This window comes from Pelophylax lessonae (genome assembly GCF_965119305.1).
Source record: "Pelophylax lessonae genome assembly, chromosome: 13".
NCBI lineage: Eukaryota > Metazoa > Chordata > Amphibia > Anura > Ranidae > Pelophylax > Pelophylax lessonae.
The window spans coordinates 113,767,877-113,786,991 of NC_138780.1; the positions used below are offsets into that span (position 1 = coordinate 113,767,877).

At 42.9% G+C, this 19,115-nt stretch overlaps 1 protein-coding gene across 1 annotated transcript in view; it reads right to left on the bottom strand.

The window, feature by feature from the left end:
- Positions 1 to 1,187: 1,187 nt before the first annotated feature.
- PLEKHD1 (pleckstrin homology and coiled-coil domain containing D1) overlaps positions 1,188 to 19,115 on the bottom strand; it is a 70,512-nt gene continuing 52,584 nt past the window's right edge. Inside the window, exons 11-13 of the mRNA XM_082242948.1 lie at positions 14,816 to 14,960; positions 10,287 to 10,430; positions 1,188 to 1,558 (exon numbers count right to left, since the gene is read on the bottom strand). Coding sequence (XP_082099074.1) covers positions 1,401 to 1,558; positions 10,287 to 10,430; positions 14,816 to 14,960 — 447 coding nt within the window. The 3' untranslated portion in view covers positions 1,188 to 1,400. The remainder of the gene's footprint in view (positions 1,559 to 10,286; positions 10,431 to 14,815; positions 14,961 to 19,115) is intronic.

Below are 19,115 nucleotides of genomic sequence, written 5' to 3' on the forward strand. Positions count from 1 at the left end.
CCAGGCCTTTTGGGTCTGGTATAGATTTTAAGGTGATCCCCACACCAAAAAAAAAAAAAATGGCGTGGGGTCCACCCCGATAATCCACACCAGACCCTTATCCAAGCATGCAGCCTGGCCTGGCAGGCAAGGAAAGGGGCGGGGGGCCTCCTTAACAACCAGCTATTCTTCACACAGAATTTGAATCGTTCCGAGAATTTGGAATTCATTAGAAAATTAATAAACAAAATGAAACAAAAAGAAACTAAGAGCCGGTTCACATTAGCGCGACTTGTCAGGCGACTTGTCAGCCTGACAAGTCGCGCTCCCTCGCGGTCCATTGACCGCTACAGGACCTGTTCTAATAGGAGCGACACAAGTCGCTCCGACTTAGAAAAAGGGTCCTGTACTATTTCGGGGAAACCTCGGAGCAAATTGCATAGACTTCCATTATGTGAAGTCCCTGCAAGTCGCTCCGAAGTCGTGGTGCAATGTAATGCACAAGTCGCCCCCGAAGTAGTAAGAGGTCGTGTCACCTCAGTGTGAACCGGCTCTAAATTAATTCCGAAACAAATCAAATAAACAAAATTAGTAACATAACAAATTTATCCGAAACTAAACAAAATTTTCTGTTCTGCACATGTCTAGGGAAAATCCACCTTCACTACATTTTCGGGGTTACTATTGACTTTGAGGACAGAAAGTAAAGTAAGGGGTAACCCAAAATTCTGCACTGAGGGTGTCTTCTAATGCAGAAATCTGTACTGATGACCTCTGTAAGAAATTATGTCTTCCTTTACTTTGGGGAGATTTTTACTGATTTCATGTAGTATCTCCATGACAGAAAATTAGGGAAGTCTTCCCAATGGAGATTCAGACAGCAATAAAAACCAAACAGAGGTTGTCATCCTTCCACTGTATCCAAAACTAAAAGAAAAACATTTAGGTAGAGTTCTACTTCAAAGTGACCATGTTACTATACAAATGTAACTGAAGCAAGGTATTATTTCAAAGAAGACAGTAGATACTCACTTTTCTTACTGCCTGTGCTATCAAATGCCACACTGATCCTAAAAAAAATTCTGAAGTCTGCATGGAAACCAACACTTCTGAGTTCTGATTTCCCAGGACCCCTGCAGCTCTCAATGGTTCCTCCTGCTTACCTCCACGTTATAACAGAACTTTACCGTGGTGTGCAGCTCAGAACCGGTGAGAGCTAAACGGGAGCACTCTCTCACTCCCAGAAGTGCTTGTATCCTTCTTTTCAGGTTTTTGTGCATAGTGATGTGGTCACTTTAAGCTTCATATATAGTATATAATTATGTAAGTAGTATGTGACAATTACAGGTTCATCCTGTAAATGGTCCAAAAAGGGAACCCAAGCTATATGACACTGTAGCAGGCAGACAAGGAACCAGCAGTTACTTCTCATGTCCCTGGGAAGGTTCTTTCTGTGTGATGATCTGATAGAGAGTTTCGCGGAAATGTTTATCCCTGCCTAAATTTCTGGCAGCTTCTTTTAGACTCTGGATATCATTTATCTCATCTGGAGACATCAAGAAGGAATGTGAGTGCCTCACTGAAAGAGAAAATGAGAATTCTAATATTAAAGATGCAATGCTCATTGGGGTACATCGAAATACTTGCGGCAGTATGTTAACAATGCAGCATCACTTCCATGCAATGATTGCCCTTTGACTGTACTGTGCTTTTAATGAGAATTAGTCTTATCAATTTTTTTTTTGGACTAAAGGCTTATTGTACATTTTAAATGTATGACTTGGTAGGACTACCGTATACAGTACTGGTGACCTGGGTTCTATTCCCATCAGAGCAAGGATTGCATGGGCTTTGTGTACATGGCAATGAAAATACCACATGCGTTATGTTTGAGTTAAGCCATATGTGATTTGTGCAAACATTTGGGCATTCTTCCAGTTCATCTACTCAATTTATTTTTTGTGAGGGCTCATAATTTGACTTTTTGGACCTTCATTTTAGAGGAATATAATCCTGGAGATGATTACCTTCTTTGACTCTTTACTTACATTCAACACCCATGTGCTTGACCAACCATGCGATGATTTTAAATAAAGACTCATGCACAATAGAGAAAAGCTATATGAAGATATCTGAACTGTCCAGCTTGAAGTATCCAATAGTGCCAAAAAGAAACAAAGATCTGTTTGAATAGAAAAAAAAGGCTCCAGAGAACTTTCTAGACTTTGTAGACTGGCCAGAGATGTAATGCAAAGCTCCAGTTTCACTGCAAAGGACATCCAGGCAGGTTTAGCTGGCTTAGAAGTACTGATGTACTGTTCCATTGTTCAGCAATGCTTCCCCAGACATGGTCTGCATGGAAGAATTATCACAAAGGCACATTGCTTGCAGTGTTTTATCATCTGTAGTACACAGCATAACACTCAGATAAGTTATAAGTGTTGTGGAACCAAAAGCTTTGGTCTGTTGAAACTAAAAATGAATATTTTGGATAACAAGGTTAAAACTATAGCCATGTCAGACCATACAACTGCTATTGGAGCTTCAAAGCGGGGGGGGGGGGGGTATGGGGGGCGGTGCGGAGCTGTCTGGCTACATGGTGATTTATGATGACAAGTTAATTTGGATGAAATGAATGTATATAATCTATAGGAACATCTATAATAAGCACTTGCTATGTAAACTATTTGATTTTGTATCACTAGAGTAAATGTCTTTAAGATGGGATTGGATGAGACAGAGGCTCCTTTGTAGGTTTACTATGGGAACCCATCACACATAGTTACAGCTCTAACACCCATATACCTATTTTGCAGAAAGGGGAACCTATTATGTTTTGAGGTTTTGAGGAAGCCAGTGGTACATACAATATAATATTTGCAAAAGTAGAGGGTGTAGATTCCAGAAATGATTACCAAATCCTATAGTTCACAAAGAAAGTGAACTTGAAATGAAGCTGGATATTACCAAAAGGCAGTTAAATAGGCATAATTTAACTCAAAATTAGTCAAGAGCAACTTCAAAAATTAAAAATTAAAGTGACCTATGGTTAAACTGAATACCTTGGACTTCCGGTTCCGGCGCCCATGTAGGAAGCAGCGCGGGACATCGGCTCCGGGAATAACCTCTACTTTCACCGGCATATTCAGCCCTTCTAAGCCCCGGACGCTGCTATTCCTCCTCCGGTCACCTCCGGGAACGGGCGGACATGGACAAATATTTACACCACAGCGGCGCTCCGGCGCCCGCTCAAATCAAGGCCGCGGCTTCACTTGCGGCCTCCACTGAAGCAGCAATGGAAGACGCCGCCCCTCTTCCAGGCCCTGCACCGCTCAGCCAGCCATCTCATGCCATCCCTGAGGCTCAAATAGCCACACTGGCGCAGGCGGTAGCCACCCTTCTGTCCCCCACCATCAAGGATGCCGTGGATAAAGCGGTCTCAGATGTGATCTCCCAGCTCAGGAAGGAGCTTGGCGACCATGCCCACAGGATAACTGATATGGAACACAGGATGTCTGACCTGGAGGATGAGTTACAGGGATCGTTCGCCCTGGACCAGCAGGCCAGACAGACACAACGGTACTTGTTAGACAAGGTGGATGACCTGGAAAATCGATCTATGAGAAATAATCTCCGGATCATAGGACTGCCCGAATCGTATGGCACCGACACACTATGCGACCTGGCCTCCGTTCGCCTGCCACAGGCCTTGGGGATCCAGTCAGCGTGCTCAGTGGAACGAGCCCACCGCCTGGGATTCCCCTTCAAGGACAGACGCACACCTCGCGCTCTAATAGTGCGTTATCTCAACTATATGGACCGGCAAAACATCCTGAAATCATTCCGCAACTCCAAAGCCTTGCAAGTCGACGGCCACAAGCTGTTAATTTTTGCTGATTACTCCCAGGAGGTTTCCCGCCGTCGGAAGGCAGTCCAGCATATTTGCCAGGCTTTGTTTCACAAGTCTATTAAGTTCACACTGGCGTATCCTGCCACCTTACGCCTCACGGATTCAAGTGGTGACCAGAAAACTTTTTCAGTACCTGATGAGGCCTACCAATTCCTTCACCGCCACTTCAATATCACCCTGGATCCACCCTCCACGCCCTCTCCCCAGCGCCATCAAGGCGCGAAGGAGCAACGGAGCCCCAGAAGAGGACCAGCGAAGAGACAGCGTGTGTCTGGTTCCTCATCACGTCATAGGAATCGCTGATATCAGCCATGGAATCAACTCTCCGGTTCTTTGCCCCCACTGTCGAGGACAATGAAGCGCATATCCTGTGTTCACCCACGGCCTTAACGGCCAGCTCCAGGGTAACTATATCCAGGAACATGTTATATGTGTGTGTATGGGCTAAGTTTACATTTGTTAGGATCATAATATCCCATCTGGGGGGTACTGACATGGGAGGCCGGACGTACCTCTCATGGCATTACCCTACCTGCACTATTGTACCTGATGTAATGTTATACATATTTTTGTATTTTGCGTTTTCTGCCTTCTATGCCGTGTTTTGGTGCTGTTTTTCTTTCATTACTTGTTGATTTGTTTTTTTGCGGCTGTCGCCACGCGGTCGCCCATCCTGCACAACTTTACCATTTTTGCTGCATAATGCCTCTTGGTTAACGCAGGATTTTCCGACTATTTGGATCCTGTACAGCGTCCGCTCTGCGGAACTTTTTGTTACCCACCAGGTGGGCTGCACTGCTGCATCCTGGTAACGTTGCCCTATGCGTGTGCGAACTCACATGAGGAAAAAAGTGAAGTTCGAGACCTTTTTTTGCCACCTTTACCCCTCTGCCCCTGTTGCCCAAGTTGGGCATGACTTACTGCCCCTACCTGTACCACAAGTCGCTGTACTTTATAACTTCACGCTGGATGTACTCTGGCTTACTTTACATGCATCGTTATTACCTTACACGTCACAGGCACCCACGCTTATGGTTCATAACCTGCAACCTCTGCATTCCCTGTGGTTCCCACCATGAGTGTGATATCATGGAATGTCAAAGGCCTCAGGTCCCCTAATAAGCGAATGGCGGTGCTCAGACACCTGAAGCGTCTGAGGGCCGACATCTCGGTCTTGCAGGAAATGCACCTGGAAGCAAAGGACTTCCATCGTATGCGCAAAATGTGGGTTGGGCAGGTTCTAGGTTCCCCTGCAGTTAAAGGAAAGGCGGGCGTATTGATACTTCTCCACAAAAACCTACCCACCACCCTGAAATCATCTGTTACAGATGCCGAGGGCCGGATTGTGGTGGCACATCTAGCAACTGCCCATCGTGAATGGGCGCTTGCCGGAATTTATGCTCCCAACAGCTCTTCGGAAACCTTCCTCCCCTCGGTCACTCAGACACTGGCCCCGTATCTGCATCTTCCGCTTTTGGTAGCGGGGGACTTCAATCTACTCATGCATCCTCACGAGGACAGGTCCTCGGGGACCAACTCCTGCCTGACCAATCCTCCCAGACACCGCTCCTTGCTGTGTGACTTTGCAGATGGTCTGCATCTCTCTGACGTGTGGAGACTAAACAACCCTGACGGAAAGGAATACTCCTTTTATTCCCACCAAACGCTAACCAGGATTGATTATATATTTGCCAACCCGACCATGCTTCCCTTCACGGTACTCCCACGCATCCATGACATAGCAGTATCGGACCATGCCCCTGTCTCAGTGACGCTTACGCTCTATTCCCGGACAGCAGCTGCTAAATGCTGGAAGTTCCCGTCCTTCTTAGCTAAGGACGCCGGAGTTTCTTCTCTCATCGCTGAATCCTGGTCTGACTTCGCATCTCACAACGCATCACCCGAGATCTCTCCTACTCTCCTCTGGGAGTCTGGGAAAGCAATGCTCAGGGGCCGTATCATAGCCTATGCTGCGGCGTATAAGAAAACCATAGCCAAGGAATTTGTCGCGACCAGTTCATTGTTGAGAGACGCCCAAGCTGCATTGCATGCTTGCAACTCTGCTGAGAATAGGGACCGGTGGCGCAAAGCCAAATCGGCTTTCGATGACTAGGTCGAGAAGCGGGAACGACTCTACAAAGCTCACCAAGACTGGAAATACCATTTCTATGGTAATAAACCGGGAAAACTGTTAGCCTCTTTATGCAGAGGGCCCTTCACACCGACACAGGTCTCCACTCTCAAGGATCAAGACGGTAATAAGGTGGAGGACCCCCGTGATATAAACAGGGTATTCGCCCAGTTCTATCAATCTTTATATAGCCATGAACCCATGAACGAAGCGGTGGCCTCTGAGTGGCTCTCGGGAGTTTCTCTCCCGAGGGTCACTCCGGAACAGCTGTCACAGTTAAATGCCCCCCTGTCCCTGCAAGAAATTCTTACGGCCATTAAATCTCTCTCCCCTGGCAAATCACCCGGACCCGACGGTTATACCCCTGAATTCTATAAACTGGCGGCGGATTCGGTGGCTCCGATGTTGCAGGCGGTTTTCAATTACATTCTTGATGGCAACCCTTATCTTCCCACTGGTCACCAAGCCCATATAAAGTTGATATACAAAAAAGGGAAAGATCCTACGGAACCAGGCTCTTACAGGCCGATCTCGTTGCTAAACGTGGATTCCAAGCTGCTCTCCAAATTGATGGCAGACAGATTGGCATCCATCATGCCCTCGTTAATACACCCTACGCAATCGGGGTTCACCAAAGGCAGGTCTGCCACCTCTGAATACCTCACATAAGAAAAAATGGCACATGTCTGCATTACCAAATCACATTGTTATTGATAAAAACAACTTACTTACTTGCCACGAACATAAAGTATCCATCAAGATCTCAAATATATGATCTAAAGCAGTGATCCTCAAACTACAGCCCTCCAGCTGCTGCAGAACTACACATCCCATGAGGCATTGTAAAACTCAGACATTCACAGATACAGACTAGGTATGATTGGAATTGTAGTTCCTGAACAACTGGAGGGCCATAGACCCCCGATCTAAAGCCTTGGTAGTCTAGACCAAATGGACTTTGGTCAGGAGCAAGTTATTGTTTCAAATCACTGGAGATTGACAAGGCCCAATCAGAGTCAGACAGACTTACAATATTAGGAGGATCAGCAAGGCTCAAAGCCTGCATATGCAGCAAGCAACTATGACTGCCCCTATGTACATACTGTATATGTTTACAAACTGTACATGGAAGAAAAGTTTGCTGTAATGCAAAAGCACACATTGATAAGAAATATACAATTGGCTCATCTCCTTCACATTTACATCTAAAATAAAAAAATGAAAATACTACATTTCCTCCTTAAAGTGCAACTCCCGCGAACACAACATTAGGAAAGGGTTTGAACCCCTGTCATATTTTTGTTATTCTTTGTAGATTCGCTGGCGAGATTCTCCTCACATTCACTCTGGGTTACCAGATTGTCACTTGGATAGGAAGTATGAGAAAATCTCCATTCGGGACCCAGAAAGCAATAAAATCTTTGGGGGGGTGCTAGCCTACCCTTACTCTTCCTACACATTGCTTTATTGCTGCTTATCTCTTATCTCTTATCTCTTGCAGATTTTCTGGTGACAAAAAAAAGATGAAAAGTTATCAAAGTGGCAAAATCTATCTACAAATTTCTGGTGACAAAAAAAAAAAAAAAAAAAGATGAAAAGTTATTAAAGTGGCAAAATCTTTCTACAAATTTGATTTTCTTGGATTATTTCACATTCATGAACGAAAAAGCCAACTACTGATCTGATCATAAATAGCCCCTATAAACAATAAAACATTTTTTTTTCTACTATACTAAAAAATACATTTAATGTTTAAAATGTACTGTGTGTTGTAATTCAATAATTATTCATCAAAGCTTTAATGCTAATGTTCTCTTTGCACCCTTAACAATTTGTGCTGAATGCTTCTTTTTTTTTTTTTTACTTGCTTAGCATACGTTAGGAAAGTAAAACAAGGGAGCAGATGGCATTTCGGTGACAAGTCTGGCATGATATGTAGGTTGATACTAATGCTGACTTGCATCACACTTTCATTCTACTCTACAAAAACAATCGATGACAGCAACCCTTTAAACGGAAGAATGGTACCAGTGGTGGCGTGAATGGAAGTACTGAAGCAAGCACCGGCATGGAAAGGGTTACTGTTATGTAATTGGGTGACTCTTTCCTGCCTTAGGTCTGTTGTGCACCCACCTGTCAGGGTCACTGCCTGCTGCTGTCAAGCAAGAGAGAGAGAAGTCACATCATATACTGTACCATGATTAAGCTCTGGTGCACTAAATCCTATCAAATCTCCTAAAAGCCATGAATTCGTAAGGCTGCAAGCAGATATTATTGGAGGATAACCAGCCTCTAATTCGCTCATCCTGTGCATGCATTGCTTCCAATCCCAGAACTGGCACATTATTCTCTGACGGGTGACCCATTGCTTCTGGCTAGAATGGGGTATGAGAATGTGAAGTTTAACTCCTGCTCATATCCTGGAATCAAAGTAGAATACATTGAGAGTAATACTGGTTATTTGTATTAGGATAACAGAAAATGGCACATCTCAGTTAGGGTAAGCTAAGGTATTGGTACTTAATAAGTACATAATATACTTAGGCAAAATCTGATCTCTAAATTGACCCATGCCATAGTTCTTTCTATTCCATCTATCAGTACCTGTTCAAAGAGTCTGTTTTAAAGTTTATTGTGCCCCCATATTGTGCAATGCATTCCCAGCATACAGTACATTATGCAGATGATGTGGCACAGATTCAACCCTCCCATTTATTTAATAAGTGTATTGGCACATAAATAAGTCATCAGCTATGTCAGCAAAAAAAGATCCAATTTTTGTTTTCAGAAACCGCCAAGATTTACGTTTTTTTATGTACAGAGCCTATGAAGTTTTCAGGAATCAACTCCTTCAGTGATGTTCAATCATGGAGGTGCCATAATTGGGGGTATTAAAGCTTTTTTTGTTGATTACTGGCCAGCAAATAAACCACTTTGGCCATTAAAAATTTAGACAGATCTGCTTGAACATTAAACAGCCAGCATAGAAGGTGCAATCATCTACTAGTAGTATTGGAGTGGATTACATGGATCTGTCTGATTTGGCCTTACCAATGAAGGCCACCTGAACTCTCAATATATGGGCAGCTTTAAAATATAATGTATGAGCCAGCCCCAAAATGTTAACAACTAAAGTACAATAAAGGTCAATGGTTCCCAACCAGTTCCATACAATCCACATGAGCCTCTCAGCTACCTTTGATGTGGGTCTCATACAGGTCTCATGATGTGCAGACATACAGTATAACTGCAGCATTATATACTTATATATGTATGCATCAAAATTGATTCAAATACATTTAACTTAATATTTAGATTAGTAAAAAATACAATATATAAGAGCTATCTTCATACCTGGTGTGACCAATATAGTTTGAAGCAAAGAGTCAAGGCACATTTACTATAAAAATCCAAATATAATAAAAAGCTCTAGAGCTGCATGATATAACATGACACATATTTTCGTCAATAATTACAATTGTTTTAATTACAGTATTACCATTATTTTAGCAGTAGTATTATCACCATTTTTTCCCAAAATATTTTGATGGGCTGTTTAAGAAACAAGGTTTAATTTCTAATGACATTTAAAAACTATAAGGCCCTGTTCACACCTGAGCGTATCATTTTCAGGTGTTTTTCCGGGCGTTTTTCAGGCGTTCTTTCAGGCATTTTTTGCAGGTTTCTGGAGGCAGGCATTGACATCTAACAAAAACGCTTGTAATCTACCAAAAAAGAAGCTTATATGTGAACAGAGGTCATTGAAATGAATGGGATTTTGCTTGTTGGGCATTTTGAGACTTCAGAGATGAGCATTTTACGAGCTGAAAAACGTTCAGGTGTGAACAGGGCCTAAGGGCCCATGCATACTATTGCACTGTGGTAATGCTCGCCCTACAAACTACATGCTCCTTTTTAGTGATTTTTGATGCATTGGTAAGCCCATTCAAATGAATGGGCTGCCTTTAATGAAAGCACATTACCATGAAGCATAACGCTAATGCGCTGACCCTGTGCAATAATTATTATTGCTTATTCTAAATATATTTCTGGGAGAGCTTACTAATAATCAAAGCAATCCATTTTAGCAATTTAACCCTTGTTATTCACAATAGTTATGAAATGTTAACAGGTCCCCCCAGCTCACAGAGCATGCTGAGACTTGCAGTTATGTAATGTGTTTGCTCTGAATGGAAGTATTGCCTTGGTTAGTTTCACAGGACAGACACTAGAGGGAAAACACATGTGACAAAGCTCTTAACTCACATCGAGAGAGGTTTGGCCGTTGGTGGTGAAAGCGGCAACTTTTGATTCGCCTGGTGGCAGCTCGGGGCACATACACAGAGTTTTTCATAATCACAGGCTTCATTGCTTCAATCTCGGAGTTTCTAATACAGTCTTCAAAGAATTCTAAAAGAAAGTTCCAAAAAACAGCTATTACATTAATGTCACCATGATTACCACCACCCCAATGCTGTATTCAGTAGACTGCCTATTGAAAATAAGTCCAACCACGAGGTACCTTCTGGTGCATTAACATGTTAGTAGTCCTGCTGCTTGCTCTCTTGTTCCCCACTTCCATCTGGTTTCAAACCTGACACCTTCAGGTATGGGGGAAGGTGTTACACTCCCCATGCAATCGCAAAATGCAGTACTCAGTATATGAGTAGCTGATCGTCATGTCCAAGTACACTGCCTAGGGTGTGGGATGTGCCTATCAGCGTACAAGTATCGAATAGACACTACAGGAAAGGTCAATGACAGTGGAGGCAAGATGGTGGGATGTGAAGCTAGAGAGGGTGCATAATGTACAATGTGCTGGTGGTGGGAGGAATTGGGTTTTATGGATGGAGACTTTTATTTTTATTTTAACTTTTTTTATTATTTAAGGATTATTTAAGGGTTGATCCATGTTTTTTCCACTCCCAACTAAAGTTGATACGGCCAGTAGCCTTGTTAGTACACACTGGGGTTGATTTGCTAAAACTGGAAAGTGAAACATCTGGTGAAGCTTAGCATGGTAGCCAAATAGCTTCTAACATCAGCTTGTTCAAATAAGCTTTGATAATAAAACCTGGAAGCTGATTGGTTTGTATGCAGAGCTGCACCAGATTTTGCACTTTCCAGCTTTGGTAGATCAATCACACTGTCATGGTTTCAGCGTGGTAACATAATACAAGTCTTTTTTGGCAAGCAAAAGCACCACCAAATGCGACCCAATCCAAGTAATTGGGACCACGCTGCAACCTTGTGTAATGCAGCGGGTTATCAATGGTTAACACAGATACTCAGGAGGCTACATATCTCCTCCAGGCCGACTGTCAACTACCTCCGAAAAATGATTCACTGCAGATTGTTTTTCAGAGGGAAGGTAAACTCTACCACACACGTTAATGAGGCATGTCATGATAAATAGGATAAAATAAATAATAAAATGAGAACTTTATAGCCATAGTAACACTAGTTGTTTTAAAGTAACTGCTGGTTAAACTAAAAAAAAGTATTTTCTTTTTTTTTTAAATTATAGAAAAAGAAAAATAATTCTTGAATGACAATCCCACCAACAGTCTTGTTTGTTCCAAAGAAAAAACAATATTTATATCACTTTGGTATCGTAAGTCAGGAGAAAGAAAGTTATTTCTGAATTATTAGGTGAACAGATTACCAGATGAAATGTGAAAATAATTGTACACGTTGCTAGAAGCTGCATTTGTTTCCTTAGCCATTGTTTGATCTGCTCCTGTACTCTGGGGCTATCTTTTGGAAAATCGGGTGTATTACAGCTTTTAGGAATGACTACATCTCTATACACGTCCTTTAATAAATATGTCCATTCTAAGATGATGGTAAATCCCAGCCACCCAAAGTATAACACAAGTTGGTCATTCACATTTGCATACTTCCTCACTTTCTGAGGGACACCTTTTAGTACACAGGATATAGGCAAAAGACACATCCTTGCCCTGGCCCCAATTTTACCGACCACAAATATCCAGTGTGAATAAAATGATTGGCTGAACCACACAAGTGCTTTTTTTTAACCTCTATTTTTCCTTTTTATTGGAATTTCAAAACAGCAAATATAGTAATATAGATGTTAGATAAAAAGTTTAGTGCAGCAAAATACTTTTGGTAGTAAAATAGTATAGTTAAATAGTTTATTCTGAATAAAGATGTACACATCACACCAAAAAGAGGGACAACAGGTTGCATAAGGGACAGTGGACTTTGGTCTCAAAAGTGGGACGGTACCTCCAAATGAGGAGCTATGTATTTGCTGTATATCATATTATGCAGCAAAAGTTACAAATTACAAAATGCATAAATGAAGGGAAATTGTGTCTTGCGCTGAGTTACCGACCTCTGGAGAGTATTTGCTGCCACATAGGCCTGGAATAATTCTATGTAGTTTTTCTTTAGGCCCAACTCTGGACAAATAAAACATTGACCCTTGCCGTGGAACTGTTCCTGCAATGCAATGGGTTAATTGCTAATTTATGTCTAGGAGAAAAAAAAAAAGAAGATTTTGAACCACTCTTCTGCTCCTCCACACTTCACCGGTCTAGGGTCCTGAAGTAATCAAGATCAGAGCACGGTCCAAAGCTCTACAAAATACATGAGCATGCCAAGGAACAATCCACCACCTGATCATGAGGCAGCACCATTTGCCAAGGAAGCAAAGGATCAGGTAAGTAAAGCTGTCTCTTCTCTCCCCTAGACAAAACGGGCCATTAACCCTTGCAGTGCCGAGTAGCCCCACTGCAAGGAATAATTTTTTAGTTGCTCAGAGCTGAGCTTTAATTTTAATTCCAGTCAAACAGCTAAATACATAGCTGAAATACATATATGTGAACTGCTTTAGAGTACAGGGAAAGGGATAGTTAATGCAGTCTCTCTTTGGCATTCAAACGCAACATTGATCAAATGCATACCTTCCTACACAAGACCCAGCAAAGGCTGCATGTAGGAGGGGAGCAGCACAGTGCAGTGGAAAAACACTCTCAGTCCCAGTGCAATAAAAGAAGTTGTATTGCAATAATGCAGAAACCATGCCTCTTCTGCAAAAAGGTAGTTTTACTGGTCTGTTCCTATTTTTGACATATGCAAAGATGAACGAAATTCCACACGTAGGATATCAGTGAGATCATCCCCATGCAGTGATGTCATTTCGGCCCTGTCAATCAAAATAGCCTAAGAGCAAAAGCTGGAAGAAGACCTCATCAGCCAGTAAAGTTACTCATGGACACCACATTGCTGCAGTGGAGATAAGTATAATTCCACTGTAAGCTGAAAATGAACATCATCCAGACAGGCTGCGGTGGCCTTCAGCTGTTTCGGTTTGTAGAGCTATCCCCTAAAGGAGCCGCTTGGTTTTATGCTAAATTAATTTAGCCTGACGTAGGCTCTTTACCATGTGACCAGCCGTGTCCAATCACGGCTGGTCACATAGTACACAGGAAGAGCCGTTGATCGGCTTTCCTCAGTACGTGCCTGACAGGCACGAGTAAAGGAAAGCCGATCTGCGGCTCTCCTGAGAGGGGGGGGTCTGCACTGGTAATCAGATCATTGATTACCAGTGCATACCCTCGGGGGGTGCCACTAGAACCACCAGGGATGCCCACCCATGACCCCAGGGATGCCCACCCATGACCCCAGGGATGCCCACTATGGCCACCAGGGACGGCAATCAGGGCTCAGGGAGCCTGCCAGAGCCCTCCCCATCAGCATTGCCCACCAGTGCCCTCCCCATCAGTGCTGCCCACCAGTGCCCATCATTACCATCTATCAGTGCCGTCCACCAGTGCCCATTATTGCCCACCAGTGCCGCCTATCAGTGCCCATTAGTGCCCATCAGTGCCGCCCGTCAGTGCCGATCAGTGCCGTCTATCAGTGCCCATCAGTGCTCAAGTGCCACCTATCAGTGCCCATTAGTGCCCATCAGTGCAGCCTATTAGTGCCCATCAGTGCCACCTATCAGTGCCCATCAATGCCGCCTATCAGTGCCCAGCAGTGCCGCCTATCAGTGCCCACCAATGCTGCATATCAGTGCCACCTATCAGTGCCACATATCAGTGCCCATCAGTGCTGCCTATCAGTGCCATCTATCAGTGGTGCATATCAGTGCCACCCCATCAGTGCCATCCCATTAGTGCCTTCTCATCAGTGCAGCCTCATCAGTGCTCATCAGTGCAGGAAAAAAATTATTTATTTACAAAATTGTATAACATAAACAAAAAAACTTTTTTTTTTTTTCAAACTTTTCGGTCTTTTTTTTTATTTGTTTAGCAAAAAAGAAAAAAACCTTGCGACGATCAAATACCACCAAAAGAAAATTCTATTTGTGGGGGGGGAAATTACATAAATTTGGTGTAGGTACAGTGTTGCATGACCGCGCAATTGTCATTCAAAATGCAACAGCGCTAAAAGCTGAAAATTGGCCTGGGCAGGAAGGGGTTGAAAGTGCCCTGTATTGAAGTGGTTAAACATCTTCCACTTGCTGTCAGCCACAGTCTACAGATCCTCACTTTTTATTCTGCTACTTAAACCAACACTTTCTCCACTTTCCTCAAATAGAATTGGTTATCAAATTCATGTATAATTAAGCCTGGTATGGGTGATAGAAGTTACATCTTCTCGGAAATTGATGTCTCCCTGAGAATTTCATGTTTTCTGAACTATGGTATATGAATCGGTTTCTGAATCTTGTAAAAAAAAATATATATTTATTCAACAGAACTCCAGAGTAAAGGGAGAAACTGCAAAAGCCCATTTCCTGACCTTATGACTAAACTTACTTTTAAGATGACTGACGTCTGCCCGCATTTTTTCTTCTTTGTCCTGGTTTAGGACAGTAGAATTCAGGCCTGCTTCCAGCCTTCGTAGAGCTTCCTCTGCCTCCCGCAGCCTTCTCTCCAGGTCTAACTGCACCTTTAGCTGCACCTATGTGTGACAAAGAAGTATGGAAAGTTTGAAACATCTTATTGAGACCACTAAAGCCCTATACTATGGTTGACCAACTTAATTCTATTAAAACCAGAAGTCCTGGGCACAGTGTATGAATGTATTCCCCAGAGAAACAACTGATCTCTCTGGTAGATGAAGGTGTCAATACAACTGACACTGTGCTCAACACCTATGGCCTAACTCCAGGTTTTAGATAACTTTGAATCGTTTGTTTGGACCAAACTGGTCCAAACAAACTATTTTCGTTACTATGTAGCACCCCTCCAACCTCCAGAGGTCTAGTGGCGACCCCCAGAGACAGGGAGGGCCGACATTCCTCCTCAAGTTGCAGGTTACTAGGCATGGTGGGTGGTGTACAAGGTAGAAAGATGGGCGCCAGTCACTTTAATGCTTAAACAAAGAGTAGTTTATTTCTCACAACAGGAAAAATGTGGGAGAGAGGAGTAAGGCACAGGACACCCTTAGTCAAATACAGCAGCAGACTTGCAGATTGGCAGACACTTTAGACAAAAAAGTACAAACTGAATTCCAAAAAAGTTGGCACACTGTACAAATTGTGAGTAAAAAAGGAATGGACTAATTTACAAATCTCATAAACTTATATTTTATTCACAATATAATATAGATAACATATCAGACGTTGAAAGTGAGACATTTTGAAATGTCATGCCAAATATTGGCTCATTTTGGATTTCATGAGAGCTACACATTCCAAAAAAGTTGGGACAGGTAGCAATAAGAGGCCGGAAAAGTTAAATGTACATATAAGTAACAGCGGGAGGACCAATTTGCAACTCATTAGGTCAATTGGCAACATGATTGGGTATAAAAAGAGCCTCTCAGAGTGGCAGTGTCTCTCAGAAGTCAAGATGGGCAGAGGATCACCAATTCCCCCAATGCTACGGCGAAAAATAGTGAAGCAATATCAGAAACCAGTTTTTCAGAGAAAAATTGCAAAGAGTTTGAAGTTATCATCATCTACAGTGCATAATATCATCCAAAGATTCAGAGAATCTGGAACAATCTCTGTGCGTAAGGGTCAAGGCCAGAAAACCATACTGGATGCCCGTGATCTTCGGGCCCTTAGACGCATTGCATCACATACAGGAATGCTACTCTAATGAAAATCACAACACAGGCTCAGGAATACTTCCAGAAAACATTTTCAGTGAACACAGACCACCGTGCCATTCGCCGTTGCGGGCTAAAACGCTATAGGCCAAAAAAGAAGCCATATCTAAACATGATCCAGAAGCGCAGGCGTTTTTTCTGGGCCAAGGCTCATTTAAAATGGACTGTGGCAAAGTGGAAAACTGTTCTGTGGTCAGACGAATCAAAATTTGAAGTTCTTTTTGGAAAACTGGGACTCCATGTCATCTGGACTAAAGAGGACAAGGACAACCCAAGTTGTTATCAGCGCTCAGTTCAGAAGCCTGCATCTCTGATGGTATGGGGTTGCATGAGTGCGTGTGGCAAAGGCAGCTTACACATCTGGAATAGACCATCAATGCTGAAAGGTATATCCAAGTTCTTGAACAATATATGCTCCCATCCAGACGTCGTCTCTTTCAGGGAAGACCTTGCATTTTCCAACATGACAATGCCAGACCACACACTGCATCAATTACAACATCATGGCTGCGTAGAAGAAGGATCTGGATACTGAAATGGCCAGCCTGCAGTCTAGATCTTTCACTCATAGAAAACATTTGGCGCATCATAAAGAGGAAGATGCAACAAAGCAGACCTAAGACAGTTGAGCAACTGGAAGCCTGTATTAGACAAGAATGGGACAACATTTCTATTCCTAAACTTGAGCACCTTGTCTCCTCAGTCCCCAGACGTTTGCAGACTGTTATAAAAAGAAGAGGGGATGCCACACAGTGCTAAACATGGCCTTGTCCCAACTTTTTTGAGATGTGTTGATGCCATGAAATTTAAAATCTACTTATTTTTCCTTTAAAATGATACATTTTCTCAGTTTAAACATTTGATATGTCATCTATGTTGTATTCTGAATAAAATATTGAAATTTGAAACTTCCACATCATTACATTCTGTTTTTATTTACCATTTGTACAGTGTCCCAGCTTTTTTGGAATTGGGTTTGTAGAAAAAGGTAGACAGCAGTACAGAAAAAGAGCCTTTAGCTGGAACCATCAATCTGTACTTTTTAGCATAAGCTGTCTCCTATAGCAACAATATTCAATTCACGGAAGGTGCAGGAACTTTCTGGATGATTCCATCTTGATGCTTTCCCAGGCTCTCCGTAGTTTCCCGGTCCATGGCAGAGTAACTTCTGGTACTTCCTCTCAGGTCTCCATCTCTGGATGATTCCACCTTGGCGCTTTCCAAGGCTCTCCATGGTTTCCTGGTCCATGGCAGTATAACCTCTGGTACTTCATTTCAGGTCTCCATCCTTTCCTTCATACTTCCAGATAGTGAGCAGGCTCTCCCCTGCAGAGCCTTGAGCACATGGCTAGGCCTCAGGCTTTAGGCCTATCAAGCAGCAACTGTTCCTCACACACCCACCCAGGCCGTACCCTGGGTGGAAAGGACAAAGATCACCTGACTTCCTCCAAATTAATACCTTCTCCCAGCATGCTCAGCAACCAGTATGATTGACTGAGAAAAGTATACATATTCATACTCTTACTGTAATTCATCCCACTAATGTCAAAAGGTAACAGTGCCACCCTTTGACAAAAGGTAGAAACCACAGCTAAACCAGGCTTAGAAGGAAAATTCAATGATCACAAAGAATACAAAGTAGCCAGGCTAGCTACCACCAAGTAGTGAACAAGCACACCGAGCCCGTGTGAAACCTTGTACTTGGACATGTACGAATAAATAATTATTTTGCTTCATTCAAGTTTGCTGGTGGTGTGCGGCCGTTTCCTTTTCTAATTGAATTGTCTGCGGTAGTGAGCCGAGGCCAGGCACTCACGACAGATTGCAGATACAGACCTGAGTGGTGTATACTACTCTTCGATATTCTTAGCTACCACCTAGCACAGCAAAATGTATTAGCAACCCTGTTTATGACAAGGGCACTACAACTAATACATGTGTCCACTGTCAGTACTGTGTTGGCAGCAGTACAGGACTTTCCAAGCTGGGAAGTCAATCAGGCAGTTGCTTTCCTATTTTATCCTACAATATAATAAAATGACAAAAGATAATGAAAACGGAATTGTTCATTTCTTCCAACTGCTTTACAGTATCCCGTTTATTTTTAATTTTTCTCTTGTAGAAGTCTAAGGTTTGGATGAACACAACAATAAACTCTTGACCCCTTGGATCAAATGGTTTAACTCTCTTGCAAATAAAAAGAAATCTCAGGACAACTGAGGTCCATATAAAGCCAAATTCTAAAGAGGTTCATGATAAATCATGCTTTGGGCATATGAGAATTATATACCTAGTTACACTTGATGCTTCTGAATTTCTATAAACACTTTATACTTTATTCTGAATTTCCATCTACTATTTTCTGTGATTTGTAGGTGTTCATCATTCCCTAGAAGATTGGTCTTCAAACTGCGGCCGGGGGGCCAGATGCGGCCCTTTGCTTGCTTTCTTCTGGCCTTTGGGGCACTACTTCATCCATTAATACCAACAATGGGGCATAATTTCTTCCCACTGACACCAATGAAGGAGCACATTTCCTTCCAATGACACCAACAATGGGGCACAATTTCCCCCAATGACACCAACAATGGGGCACAATTCCTCCCAATGACACCAATGATGGAGCACAATTCCTCCCAATGACACAAGTGATGGAGCACAATTCCTCCCAATGAAGCCAACAATGGGGCACGATTCCTCTCAATGTATCAATACACTATTCCCAACGCACAGGTTCCTGTAAACGTGGCTGTATAAAAGTGGGTGCTGAAGTGACCAACAGTTGGAACTGTGAACAATCAAAGCAAGAGATGTCACCAGCAAGCCAAGTGTCTCTCTCCAAAATTTGGTCCAAAGCTTTATTCAGTGATTACATTGTTACAGCAAACAGCAACAATTCGAGCCAGGCAGGAGCCCTTCATCCGGCATGTGACCACAACCCTTATGGGACACCAACAATGGGGCACAATTCCTTCCAATGACACCAACAATGGTGCACAA